This window comes from Glandiceps talaboti, chromosome 18 (assembly GCF_964340395.1).
Source record: "Glandiceps talaboti chromosome 18, keGlaTala1.1, whole genome shotgun sequence".
In the NCBI taxonomy this organism is placed as follows: Eukaryota; Metazoa; Hemichordata; class Enteropneusta; family Spengelidae; genus Glandiceps; species Glandiceps talaboti.
The window spans coordinates 8,841,463-8,856,745 of record NC_135566.1 but is presented as its reverse complement, the minus strand read 5'-3'; the positions used below and the strand labels follow the sequence as shown (position 1 = coordinate 8,856,745).

The window sequence follows — 15,283 nt, the reverse complement described above, 5'->3', positions numbered from 1 at the left end:
TATCATAATGATCAGAATGCTTTCACTAGAGGTTACTTTTTTAAAGTACACTGCTGCAAGTATTACATCGATTTACAGGTGTGGAATTCAAAGCACCAACTGCGTGATATCCTACGATGCCATCCTCACGTCTAACTAAACTGACTGAGTGCTGTACAACTATCGATAGTGACTCTCGAATTCTTATTAGATCATCTCCATATTTTTCAACAAGATCGAAACGCTTCAAATCCCACACGTCATATCCGGCATCCCACATCCCTCCCCACAAACACACAGCAGAACACCCCTAACGATCAAACGAGAGTGCTTTTGAAAAATAGGTAGGTAGAGGTACCCAATTTTTTTTGACGTGGCGTAACGTCGCTCACAACAACAACAATACAATTAAATGTAAAGTTTGACATTGAAAGGAATGCCTCTTTCAATAAAACACAATACACTTCTTTTACAACGTAAAAATAAAAAAGCTATTTATAGCTCAGGTAGCCATACTGTTTATTCTGGAGAATTTAACCAGGCTTTGATAGATGACATTGATGTATTAAAACAGAGTAAATCACTTGATCGATCGGGGACAGACGTACGTTTACATGCAGAGTAGGCTGAAAACGAACGCTGCAAGTGAATAACAGTCGTACAAGACTGAGGTAGGTACAGACTGGTGTAGATTGGAAAGAAAAGGTGAAGGTGTAACGTCATTGTTGTGACCGTGTGAATGTTTTCGTGTCACCATGTTTACACTCTTACACAATTGGTGACGGCGTGAGATCGTACCTGACGTACTGACAATAGAAAGTACATCCGGGTACTACATGGAAAAAAAAAGGTTGCGGCTGTTCTCTGGCTATAGGGTTTATTCGCCTACAGAGCTGCTCACCGGGTATTTCGTCAAGGTGTCCAGAGTCAGTAGGTACGATCTTCGCTTTCCATTAACATATTTAATGTATACCTTCTTTCTCTTGTGGCGTGCAAAATCACAATTATGTACTAGAAATGGCTCTGGCATGTTAAAAACATTTCAATTTTTAAACGACTTTTCTTGCCATTTCATATAGTATACTGACTATTTTTAGTACAAGACTTGCGTAATACAAGCTTAATCGGTATATTCTCAAAATGGCGACGTAAAAGGCTCATTTAGTATTAGATACATAGAAAATTAGTTTACTGCTACTAACACGACTGTAGCCTCAGGGAAACTGTTCAAACTAAACACTCGAGAACAAATTACTTGTAGTTCCAGAACATTTTAATTTACTAGCTGTTTATATTCAGTTAGTGTACTGCCTCTTCTTGGATAACAACGGGCAGAATATACGATTAACGTAACGTTACATGTATCTAATTTCAGCTGAGGTTTCTCCTGATTCAATCCTTCTAAGATGGCTGAAGGGGGAGCTACCAAAGGTTTGGGGACAATCCTTATCGTTTTTGGTGGACTGAGTGTTATATTTGGCGTGGTTTCTATACCCGTATGTGTTTCAGATGCTAAGTACTTGGGTGCACCAATATGGTCTGGATTCTTCGTAAGTAATACAGCTATTTATCAATTCCTTTCTGAATTTTTGATCTTCTGTACGCCAGGGGAAAACACCAACAGAAAAAAAACACAATTTCTCGTTAAAGGATATAGTTTCAATCCTAGGTTCTCGCCTATTAGTTCTATCTGAATTATCTTCTCGATAAACAATGACCTTTATTTAGTGTCATTCTATTCTTCAGGATTAAAGATCATTTCAGTGAATCTTAATCCTAATCCGAACGGTGCCTTAAAACGAAATTACACATTAAGCTGTTCAGGTCTGTTCAAGGGACAGACACAAGACAAATCTGTGAGATCTACTTGGGGGGGGGGGGCAGAAGACGTGTTTTATTCTGTTTGATATGTCCCTTATATTAAAAACCTATATACTAAGATATTTATTTTCCCAACACGTAACAAGATCAATAATTTAATAAAGTCAGATTCCAAAGTTCTTTTAGAAAATAACAGTAAACTATTTAAAGCTATAATGTCTCGAGGGATGAATTCTATATGTACAGTTAACTTTCATCAACAACATGTTTCTCTGTGATGTATTGCATTCTCATATGTATATATAATTGAATTGAACGTTAATGTCACATTGGCATGTGGCCTCCGCGACAATAAACATAAGTGTGTACATATATACTGCTTCAACTCGCTTCTAGAAGTGCCCAAAAAAGTAAATGGTTTTAACTAATTCAAATATTAATGTGAAGAAAAATAATTTTAGCTTGAATGTATAACAAGTCACAACTATGAGACATTCGCCAATACTGTAACAGCAGATAAGATAGTGAAGGTCTTAACGTCACAAATGATATTAGAATGTTGTAACAACATTAAAATTGTACAGAAAATGGTGTCGCAAACATGACGTGTTAAAAAATTGAGACGTCGCACAATATCAATAAATCAATTTCCACTTTGAGAAGATTGAGTCGATAACTCTTTCCTTTAATTTAATTAATCAATTAGTCTTAATTTGTTTGCTGGCTATTCTTGTACCGATTACACTACCATCACTTTGTCATTGTCATCGTTATAATTTATTCATGAATACTGACGTCATCGCGTCAACTTGTCTGACAACTTTCGAGCTCGAGTCGTCTGCTCGCATGCTCCGATATGAAACACGATGGAATAAGTAAAGATCCCCCAACATTGTTCAATATTGTAAGGTCGAATGTACACAGGTGACCAATTTCTCTGAAAATCAAAAGTTGTTCAAATCTTTCCAACCATTACCACCTGTTCATGGTCCTTTTGAAATAATAAAAAGAATTTTGTTGTTCGCAGTTGTTTTCAAGGAAATCAAAACTCTTTTATTTGCCCACACAGTTACATGTAACACCGTATTCAGCAGCCATATTTGATTCTGAAATGTCATTTTTAATATCATTTGGAACTCTATATAAAAAAATCAACGGTGACCCCCTAATTTTGTTCTTTATTTTAATTGAGAATTGATAGGAGTTTTCTTAACCTAAATAATTACAAAAATTTAAACTTTCTATTTCTAAGGCATATACTTCTTTACTGGTACCAGTATTATATCTACATTTTATCAGCCTTTCTTGAACTATAAAAATCTCATTTTATCCTGGCTTCTCCTGCGAAAGTATGTCTTCGACGTTTACGAACCAACAATGTGACTTACCCGGTGTTATCATTATGCTTATATCCGCATTGGTAATTTCACTTGTATCTGTGTACAACCCCACACAAAAAACAAGTGTATTTGGCTTTGCCTGTGCAGTAAGCTAAGAAAATAATTCATGCACAGACAAAATTAGGTAAAACAGCGATACAACTGATACAAAAACAACAGTGGACGCCTCTGGTGTAGGTTCACATGACACTCTTATCAGTTTGGTTACATTTGTGGACGTTAGTAACTTATAATCATAGAAACAATTGGACGGTCGTTACAATTTATATCATGCTATGGGTAAACAGAGTTAAGATTGGATCTGGGGCTCATGTAGTGTTTATATTTTGATAAATTACCGACACTAATTATTGGCATGAAACTTTTTTCATTTCTGCTTACCACAAGTGAGCAAAGCATCGGTGTTATTTTGTAGGTTGTAAAAGATTCGTAACTCAAAACGCCGGTAATTTTCCTACTTTTAAGAACTGTTATTAACATTTTTTAAACCCTTATCAATCTCATAATTTGGTGTTGTCTTTTTACTCTTCTGTAGGTTGTACTGACTGGAGCCATAGGACTGATGAGTGGATATCGTCCCAAATCGGGCAGCTGGGTACGTTAGATACACGAGCTAGCTCTTAATATATGATATAATTTGCGGTATAATATAATCTTACAGAGTAAACATAAGTTCCGTGACGAAAACTAAAGTAAAATCTGCAGTAAAATAAGTAACTTGTGGGGGTACCACAGATCATTCTTTGAGATGTTTTGCCCGTCTTTGTGGCGTTTTGTCGTACTAGTGTCATCTCCAAGAATGGATTTTACCGAACGATGAGCTTCGATTATGACTTTCTATACAACGTACATATATTCTAGGTAGTCTTTAAGATCCACATTGTGACGTTCACATGACACATTGAACATCATCACTAAACAAAGGACGAACAGTTAGGCCTAACAAAAGAAAGTGTGTAGTTCCGATTACGCTCAATTTTAGAATAGATGGGGTAGGTAGGTTTTTATCATATATATATATATATATATATATATATATATATATATATATATATATATATATATATATATTTGTTTGTTTCGTATGTGAGTCTCTAGTTCAGGTTTTATATTATTTCTCACATGATTTATATGTTATTGGTTTCTTCTTATCAGATGTGCAACCATTAAAGAGTGGGAAAAAAACTGTTTTATATTGTCTTTTAAGTTGATTGTACATAATTTGTCTGTAATGCATTTTAACAACAAAATAGAATTTCTCGTAATATAACTGCTGTCTGACTAGCTGGTTATATAGTTCAACAACAAAATTAAGAATATATGTAAAGTGGGTAATTCAGACATTAGAATCAATGGAAATGAACTATTCAGATGTAACCATTGCGATAATGGATGAAAGCGTTGCCTTGGTTCTGTACTATTTAAAAAGTGAATATTTCTGTTATTTGTTTTCTTTACTCAATATAGATGACGGCCTTTCTGGTCATGAGTGTCCTGGGTATAATGATAGTATTTGCAGCTTGGATAGCCACTGTCGTTGGTATCGTCAAGGACAGCCATGGATTGAATAACGATTACACATACTATCATGATGAATATGAACTTTCTTGGTACGAAGATAGAGACGAGAAAGATGAAACCAATGACGAACTGATGGAATTCCTTGGCGACCATCTGAACTTGAACTTGCCGGAAGATTTTGACACAGGAGAATTAGAAGACATGTTCCATGAATTCATGGAAAACGAGGAGTGGCCTGAAGATTTCGACATCGGTGAAGAAGAGGTCGATGAGGTCAACGAATGGCTTCATGACAATATAGGCGACGATGTAAACTTACCAGAAGATTTTGATGGAGACGATATAGAGGAACTGGTGGATATCTTAACTGAACACTTTGAAGAAGATGAAGAAGACGATGATGATGGTGATGATGATGATGATGACGATGATGATGATGAGCGAGATGGCGAGACACGCCATCGTCAGCACGGAGATCATGATGGTGATCGACCACGTCCGGATGGTCATGATGAAGCTGACTGGATGGACTACGACAATGATCCGTGGTTTGATGACAACGATTCCAAGAAAAAGCACGGAGATGACTACGAAGATTCCTGGGGAAAGCATGAAGATTATGACTCAGAGTGGAATGATTACCAAACCAGTATCGCATTGTTCTCAGTTTCCATGGTACTGGCATTTATCGAACTTATCTTGGTATTTTCTGCCGCCATATCTGCATGCTGTGGTCTCTGCACACCATCTACTCGCGTGGTAAGTTTCTGCATTCATTATCATTTATTAAAGTCATTAGCCTCATTTTGTTTTTAATTCACAACAGAAGTCAGATAAACTGAAACAGAAAATCGTTCATAATTTCAGAACAGTGAATCTAAGATTGCTACATGTTAATTGTCATGGACGGCGACAAAAAATTGAACTACCGGTAGTATTGCCAGAGCTAAAAGGATTACAATGTAACAATTTTTTAGAGTCAGGCGATATAATGTAGTAAATTATGATAAGATTTTTATCGAGCCAGTCGATATTTTGTTTCTGGTTAACATTTTATCTTACTATGTTTGTCTCTTACTAATTTGCTTTTATTGTAGACTTTACGACTGTTTAAGAAATGTATATAGAATAAACAAAACAAATATTTGCAATACCACTGTCCCTTTCTTGGGTTTTAAAGCATTACACGAACTAGATAAAGGCTATTTGAAAGGCTAACACAAATAATTTGGCCGAACGTACCTTGATTTGACTAATATGTATCTTGTAAACTTAAACTATACTAAACCAAACGGAACAAAAAAAAAACGATAAGTGAAGATTACTGTCACTATGGAGATAATGATTATACCATCGTGATGTAACCAAGCAACAACCCAGAATCAAGTCTTAGACAAAACGGAGCACAGTAAAACAATTGATGGAATTCCACTCCAGTCTGTTAATCGCTTTATTTATACTTTTTCACTTTCAGGGCACCCTACCACACACTTTCATCCTGCAACCTGGCCAGCAAATTATACCAGGCAGCAACGGACAATTTGTTTTCGTGCAAGCCGGTGAGTACGTCAAGATAATGGTGTTGGCAATGTGCCAAAACAACGCCATGCCAACGTCATTTCTTTCACTCCAGGGTTAGGGGTTATGAACTCGTATTGAAACATGAACCAGTATGTAATGGCTAGAAATAACAGTGGTTAAATTACCAGGGAGAATTTACCTGTTCTATACTTCGATACTTTTGCCAAAATCACTTTCACTCATTTAGCTTGCCAAAACGTTTACTACCAATGTCAAAGCCATTTCTTCCACTTTCGGTAGGGCTCAGACCACTAAAAGAATTAGGTGGTCTGACCTATTAAAAGGGTTACTTCGGAAACGGTCGGCGATTTTGTTGGACCGTGAACATTTTACCTTAACAAGCTTATTGTGTCTATCACAGACAAGGGAGAAATGTTGCCTTGGGGTACGACTTACAAGTCAATGCGTCAGTTTGAGAAATCTCTGCAACTTCCATCGGCCTCTGAGCTATTACTCGCAGTAAAGCATTGTACAAATCGGAAACAAACTTGAATTGTATAAGACAATAAAACCCCTAATACCTATTTGTTCCCGATGTCGGGTGCTATAATATAAACAGGGAAGTGATACTTTCATAATATAAGTGGTGTATTTTTATTTTCTCAGGATATGGACAGCACTCTCTATTTCACGGTGTCCCAAGCGCACCTCCACCCAACTTCACTCCATCCACAAACCCTGCTCTGACCATGGCACCTAGCGGACCACCTCAGGGAAGACTGCCACCCCTGACAGAGAAACCAGCAACCCCAGCTCCAGCTTACGAAGAGGCAGTCGAATTACCAACAAAAATAAGTCTGTAAATTCAAGAAGTCATCAAGTGAGAATTGTCTAAATTCAGCCATGTAAGAAAACAGAAATACTAAAATGTCGACGAAATGGTTTTTTTTTAATGTTATTTATCTAATAAAGTACATTCGCAATACACAATGTGATACAAAATATATATGCACCTTGATTTCAAGCGGAAAGTCAGACTTTGTTTCTGTCAAAGATGGCCGAATTTATCACTTCAAAAACTTGCAAGATGTTTGACATTTGCTGTTATATCATGATGTGGGTCACGTGATTGTGTGAGTGCTATTTTTAGATTATGGTTGTTATATATTCAATTTTTATCTGTAGTTGATTTCTGACATACCGATTTTATTTGAGGTATAAATCTGTTTGTTATTCTATCTAAACATAAAATGTATTTCAAAATTAGTTTGTTTACAGTGCTCTCGCTGTGTCATTCGTATGTAAAAAGGAGTTCTCACAGCGTTAGCACAAATCCAATCACAACGTTATTTTTAACGTGTAGAGATTGTGAATGTCCAGGTTGTTATGGTTGTGTGGATACAGGAAATGTTTTGTTAGAACATAGACCATACACGTAATACATTTCGTGTGTTGGGTCTATGGTTAGAATTGTGTGTTGTCACGTTCGTGTTGGAGCCTTGGATATTGTAACAATGTGCCTGCAATTCTAAATAAATACTATTGACACTACAGCTTAGAGCAGACTAGGTTTCGAAGGCCTATTCAAATCAATATAGATATGTTACGTAAATCATCCGCGGTCCTACAATACTGATAGCTGTAGAGGTTGAAAAGGACACAGACACAGTATTATACAAGGTTCGGTTACATCAGCATGAGAGTTACTCTCATTATGTATTTGGCGATTTCAAAAATTATTTGCACGCGTGAATTTAATTCATTATTTTAAAAATGCAATTTGTCCACCCCACTCCCAATAAAAAAAATCATTAATATTTAAAATCACTACACCCTGATGTATGTTAATTTCATATTCTTAACGTTTTGTGGAAATTTACATGTATATCTTCTCAGTGATCATTTACATATTTTGTATTTTGCGTTTGTTTATTAAACTTGTGTGGAAAATAATTTTTAGAGTTTGTAAGTTTTGGTTTTTGGATTTCATATATTATTCAGAGCTTTCCCTTAATATCGGTGAACTTTATTATTCCCATATGCCATAACGTCTGTTACATTCTACCACGTGCAGATACATGAGGGGTTTTTTAAACGGAAAATCGCGTTGGCATCATTAAAACACCACGAAATAGTGTAGTGCTTTATCTATATTCCTCCTACAGACAATCTGTCTCTTTTGTCGGTGTTAAATTGAAATTCTTTGAATGTCATGCAATGTAAATTGGGACACGCCGAAGAGAAGGTCAGAGCGACCGAAAAGTACATGCTGCGCGGCGGGGAAAACGGCGTTTGGTGTGGTACATTTGTCATTACTATATGTCACTCGGTGACTATAATGGTATTGTTGTTGAAATAATAACAACGAGGTATACAACATTATATACACATTCATCATGTATGTATTAAGTTACTGGTCAAACCATCTGTTAGACTGTATTTGTATACATGTAGTGACATGGTAACCATGGTAACCTATGTAAATAAACTCTGCGTGAATAGAAACTATAGTAGCGTGAATTTCTTTGTGTGTGCTCTGGGGTTATTTCATAGACCATGGATGTATTAGGTGCAGAGACGTACACGAATCGAATCGCAGACTTTGTCGAAGTATGGCTGTATTACATTTTTATATGTAAGCTTACCATATTTAAAACCAACACAAGTTGACCTCAAAAAGAATCGAAGCGAACGGATTCCCCCAGGGAGATTACAAATTTCTTTCAAATAGGTTGCATTAATCATATTTCATATTGTAATAGTACACTTAAAATTCAGATTAAAAAATGTATATCTTATTAACGCAAATTGAATGTCATCTTTATAACCCCCACTGCGTTTCACGGTAAGCTTACTTTCAATTGACATCATAATATAAAACTAGATTGCGATAGCGGTTAGAAACAACCAGACAATGGGTAACATTTCACAATGTACGTAAAGAAACTTGTAGTGTGTGGCTAAAATAACCATAATCCATCTATCAGATTGATTATGGATATTTTTTTACTGTGACTGGAATGGTCGAAGAAGTACAGTTAAAAGATTGTACATGGGTGGGTGGGTGGGTGGGTGGGTAGGTAGGTAGGTGGGTTGACGGACGGAGGGACGGACGGACGGGCGAGCGGGTGGGCGGGCGGGCGGGCGGGCGGACCAACGGACGGACGGACGGACATACAGACCAGACAGACACCTAGCAAGTACCTACCTACCTACCTACCTACCCCCCCCCTCAATCCCTCCCTCCCTACCTCCCTCCCTCCCTACCTACCTACCTACATACATACATACCTACCTACCTACCTACCTACCTACATTATACATACATACATACATACATACATACATAATGGCCAAAAATGCTTCAAATCTGCGATACAACACAGTTGTAATCTTTTTAAAATTGTATTTAATTAAATATACAGCCCATAATAAAATAATTTCCTTAGAATCAAGTACTATAATCGTAATGTACCTGTGTAATAAGGAACAGAATTATGTGACCATATGTAATATATACATTTGACAGCATATGGACTGTAGTTGATTCCAAAATAGTTTCATTCCATGGACGTGGAAACCATACACATGCTAGAGAGGTTAGTGTATTGAGGTCAGTATCAAAATCATGGTTGTCATGGTTACGAAAATAGACCGTGTTTGATACGTGCTTCTGAACTGAAAAATTGTGTGCATAATATAGAATGAAGGTAGTATTGAATTGTCAGGAAGGGATTTCAAATATATACCACGTCATTGCAGAAGAAATAGTATATCTATATCCCCATGCGGTTGTACTAAAATGCATTACATATACTCAAAGGACAAAGTGGTTGATATAACATGGGTTTATATATGACAGTCCAGGGGGTCTACACAACGTTCTTATCCAGATCTCAACTCCCTAGCTCAAAAAAAGTACAGCTTATAATATCAGTCGATTGTTATACACCCAATAACAATATGGTACTGTAAAGGTCAAGAATCTTGGATATATATATATAGAGCAAGATACATACAGCTGAAAATAAAATTGAATGATAAAAGGTTAAATGGTTTAAAATACAAGTATAAATATGACGTGTTAGCCAGGCCAAGGCCTTTATAGACTGTAAGATACATCGTGTCCCTCCGCCCTCACCGGTGCGCCTTCACGACATACCTTACAGACTACCCTGCCTAATACACCAATACTTGGCCCTATCAGCTAAATCCTACCAAGAGAAACTAAACCTACTTGGATGTGCCGCTCATCTGCACTTTCAGGGCTTCCGTACCCAAATGGTACACAAGTTCACAAACACCACTTCACTGGTAAATTTAAGTCTAAGAAAATACCAGTAAAACAGGCAGATTTATCAGGTATAGGTCAAAGTGATGTGGCTATAAGTATGCTGTGATCAGAATTTTTTATCTGCTAAATTAAAGTGGAGTCAAAGACTGAAAAATTATGTTTCTGTTAACATTTTGAGAACCAAAACAAAAGTTCATCTAAAACCAATACTGTCTATTGTCACTGTGGAAATAAATCAAATTATGCAAATATGGTAATCAGCGAGATTTACATAATTATGTAGTCATAATGGTCAAATGATTACAGTAGGCAGTTTTAAATCTGTATGGAACCTGGTAGTCCAGAGACTGCAATGGATTGTATGATCCCCAGGGAGTTGAGGAAGTTATATAGTGCCCGTTGTGCCAATACAGGTCTGTGCTGGGGATAATTACTATACAGCACTATGATCATGATATACATTGTGGGACTTCACAAATATGCATCATTATACTATAACCACTACTTTTACCTGAAATAGTCCTTCTACATACAAAATAACCATATTTCTTTCAGCATCCACTTACTCAATGTTTTGTTACAGGAAAAGAAATATGACTGAGGAGTTAAACTCTTCCAAAGTTCTTTATAAGACTTTCTTTATTTTTATAAGGAGTCATAAATGGTTAAATTAGTAAAATAACATTTACTGAAACCAATAAAAATTTAAATGACAGATTTGTTTTAGTGTCGATTTCCATGCTTGAAGATGTCTTGGATAACCATAATCGGTGCCCTGAAATGACAGCGCCCTCAACGACAGAATTGTACCAGTATATTTCTGTGTCAAATAGATGCCTGTGACATATGAGCTTCACTCTTTGCATTCACTTACACTTTAAAAAGTTTGGTGTTGATTGTGAAAACTTGAACAACAGCGATAAAACCTGAAATTGCTGCAGTACTATCAATATCAGTGTTTCAGGTGCATAAACACATTAGGTTATACAGTAATTATATATACGACTGGGAGAATTATTTCTGTATAAATACAAAAGACAATTGCAGTAAACCAGATACAAGTAAGTGACACATTACAATACATCATAAGCCAGTTATCATGAAGACAAAAGATTTTATCACTTGGCCACTAGGAGTGCTGTTCAAAAGCAGCTTTAGGACCAGAAAGGAGGGCCATAAATGGTTGACTACTACAGCCTCCATTGAAAGAACCATTACTCTCACAGCAAAGGTTGATTGCATTCTTAACCAGTCAAACATTCTACTTGTTTGGTTTGCAATGTTTAGGAACTCATGGAGATGTTTTAGTCACATTTTGTTCACTTCTGCATGTGACTTTTCCTCATGTGGGATGCCCTCTTGTCACAATTCTTTTGAAAATGACTGCTAGGTGTGTAACCACATGGTGCATTGAAGGTTTATGAAAGAAACCAATGTTTTCACAGCTGATATACTAGCACTAGAACGCACTTCATTCTATTGATACATGATGTTATCATTTTGCTATCAGGTAACATGGTCTTCTAGCCAGCCAGATTTACACTAGCCTGGCCTGGAAAATTTAACTTGTTCCACTTTGAGTGGCTTTGATCAGTTATTTTGTTCATAACAAGATTTAGAAATAATAAGAATATGATATTATCAAGCAGCATGCTGAATACAGAAAAATGTTTCTACACAAGTTGCAGCAACATACACGTTCCACACAACTTCACATGTCCCAGAGCTGACGTTTCTCTACAAGGTTGTTACAGTTGCATACATGTTCCCACACAACAGTCACACAACAGTGTACACCTTTTTAGCATACCATAGCATCGTCAACCAATATGGCCACAAGCAGAGTATTGTCCAAATGGTGAACAAATATAACATGTTCTTTGATGTGTACTCATGAAACCACTTTCACTATCGGCTTGACAAAAACTACTAAACACCATCAATAAAGCTTGTGTCATATTAAAGCAGCCAGCAACACACAATTCCACACTTCAGGTCAGTATACATTAATTGAGCTGTAACTGGCTTTCTCTAAAATCTCATTGTCTTTGTGTCCATATACATGTATATGTGCCACTTAGGCTACAAGAAATCTGCAGTCCACACCACTGCAAGACAAGTGTCATTATCACTGACTGTCACATACTTTAACATGATACAAATGACATGCTATTTTGGTTGGACATGCCCCTGGGGTGGCAATGGTTGTAGATTTTGTTGATGCATTGGTATTTGTCCCTGCGGCATTTGTGGTTGGTGGTGATGGTGTGGTTGTTGTTGTTGCTGCTGCTGTTGTTGTTGTTGTTGCGGCGGTGGAGGTGGTAGTTGGCCTTGTAACTGTTGCTGTTGTTGCTGCTGCTGTTGCTGCTGTTGTTGTTGTTGCTGCTGCTGCTGCAGCTGTTGCTGTTCTACATGCATTTGCTGCAGTTTCATTCTCTTCCTTGCATAATGTTGCCACTGAAGTAACTGTTGGTCGTCAATAAATTTGGCACACTGAGCACTAACGAGTTCCTTGCGGAAATGTTCATACTGAAGTAGTTCTAAAAAATGGAGACACTGTGGATATCTGAAAAGGTAGAAATCAAAATTGTAAGCTTGCTACACATTCCAAAAATTACATGGCTGTAATCTATCTAGACACATTTCTGGACTGGTTTCACTGAATTGGATTTATCTAATTAAGTCTAAATTTCTTTTACATTCGTTTACTTTTGCATATTTATGCTTCAAGTTTATATTTGCATTTGTACACAAGTAGAATATTAATAATATGGTAAATACTGAATTAATTTAATGCTCCTTAACTTCATGATCATGATTCAATCCTAGCTTCTCCCATTAGTGATTTCATATCGGTACAGCTAATACATGCAATCATTCGTTTGTTCAGGAAAAAAATTTTCTTTAGCTCTACCAGATATTTTTTACACCTAACTGTTAATCGTAATAGGGAACTTGCAATGCAGACTGAGCATGCTCAGACACAAAGGACTATGGGATTATCTGTGTTTGCCGTAATACATAATCTGGAGCTACCAATAAAATAAACCTCCCACAATGGTCAGGGTAACTATGAATTGATTATTTGTGGTTACAAACAATATAACAATATTGTTTATAATACTAATTGGTTCGTATTTATTATCACATTTCCCATGATGCAACATTCAACATGATGGGTTTGCAAGTTCCCTATTGAAACTGAGATTTTACTGCTTTTCATCAGTCTAGTAGTACATGTAGTTAACTTGATGTAATTAATGTTTGCATCGCACCTGCAATGTAATGCAAATTGAAAATCTATCTATACACATCTTATGCTGTTGTCATTATCATACCACAATCTGCCTCATTACAGAATGAAGCTGGAACCTAGAGATATTACTAGTTAGAATTTGACCATTCTAACCTCACATTGCAAAGATTGCTAAGAATCAGTTTGATATACATGTATTGGCAAATTAAACATTCACCAAACTTATTTCATTTTTGATCGGTAAAGTTTGAAGGTTGTTATACTCACTTTAAAAACCTGGCATAGGGTGGTTCCTTCCAGTATAATAAATATTTGAGGTAGTTGATAAATTTTTGGTCTTTGAAGTATCCTCTCTGTGCCAGAACTACAAATCAAAACAATAATAGATGAATAATTTTGCAGCTCTACAGATACAACGACATTAGTATTGTGTTCACAATTCCATAATTCTTGAATACGGAAACACTTTGATTGTTTAGCACCTACAGTATACCTATTACTTTACATGTCTTGTCTAATACACAGTGTCAATTCTCCACATTCCACATTCAGATAATGGGGGGGGGGGGGGGGAATCGCAGAATTGTTATGCTAGTATTTGCAAAGTGCTGCACATCCATTACTAAAATTGATTTTGAAAGGCAGTGGGGTACAGTTAAACATAAAAACAAAGACACTGCTATTGCTAAACATATACTATCATACAAATACATGTATGTATGATATGCTGCTCCTAAGAATACACGACTCCATCCAGCCAGATATAAATACCTTGATTCAAAAACCGAAACTTTCAAGAGCTCATTTTTCACCAAAACAATCGTTGACTGGAATGCACTACCCTCTTCTGTCATCGAATCGCCTTCGACATATTCATTCAAGACTTAGAGATCACTTAAATAAGTAGTATTCATATCTTAACCCTTGATCCCAATTGGCGTGATACTCCTCAGGAGGCGTACCAATTAATTATTCAGATCCAGATCATTTTTAGAGCAAATAACGAATCAACAATTTGAACAAATAATAAAGTACATCCTTCGATTTGAATTAGCAACATGACCTCACCAACACAGTATTAGTCTTCCAATGTATCATAACACTACATTTCCAAAACACAAATTCCATCAATAAAATTTTTATATTATTTGAATTTAATAAGTAAGACTGATAAACATTGTGTGACGTAGTCTATATTGACACTTACAGTTCAGGTAGTGTGGGTTAGCTAAACATTGAACAAACTCTAACTCAACCTGGAACCGAATCTTCTGCTGTTCGTCTGTTTCTAGAAATAAATAAATAAAAACACAGCTAGTAAATGGCTTAAAGTAAAGATCAATAAAATGTAGTATTTCTAGTGAATATAAAAAATGTACTTAGACCAACGCAGAGTGGAGTACACTCCAGATTGTACATCGAAAGACAGCACAACAACAAAACATACCAGTTTCTGCAGAAGTCGCCATGTTGCTTCCTGAACGAAATTGA

The 15,283-nt window shown here is 36.4% G+C and overlaps 2 protein-coding genes across 3 annotated transcripts; one reads left to right on the top strand and one right to left on the bottom strand.

Moving 5' to 3' along the window:
• The first annotated feature begins 546 nt into the window (after nt 1–546).
• Nucleotides 547–8,918, top strand: LOC144449030 (uncharacterized). 2 transcript variants are annotated; one of them, XM_078139434.1, is made up of 6 exons: nt 547–650; nt 1,355–1,529; nt 3,736–3,795; nt 4,668–5,480; nt 6,196–6,280; nt 6,909–8,918. In XM_078139434.1, the coding sequence occupies exons 2-6, from the start codon at nt 1,386–1,388 to the stop codon at nt 7,103–7,105; spliced, it is 1,299 nt and encodes a 432-aa protein (XP_077995560.1). In that variant the 5' UTR covers nt 547–650; nt 1,355–1,385; the 3' UTR covers nt 7,106–8,918. The 2 variants fall into 2 exon arrangements, with proteins under 2 accessions (XP_077995560.1, XP_077995559.1); XM_078139433.1 differs by lacking the exon at nt 547–650 and adding an exon at nt 841–913.
• A 2,275-nt stretch (nt 8,919–11,193) lies between these two features.
• LOC144448993 (mediator of RNA polymerase II transcription subunit 31-like) lies at nt 11,194–15,261 on the bottom strand. The gene is made up of 4 exons (XM_078139388.1): nt 15,240–15,261; nt 15,000–15,080; nt 14,060–14,156; nt 11,194–13,102 (listed from the first exon to the last, which is right to left on the bottom strand). The coding sequence occupies exons 1-4, from the start codon at nt 15,259–15,261 to the stop codon at nt 12,706–12,708; spliced, it is 597 nt and encodes a 198-aa protein (XP_077995514.1). The 3' UTR covers nt 11,194–12,705.
• Between the last annotated feature and the right edge of the window lie 22 nt (nt 15,262–15,283).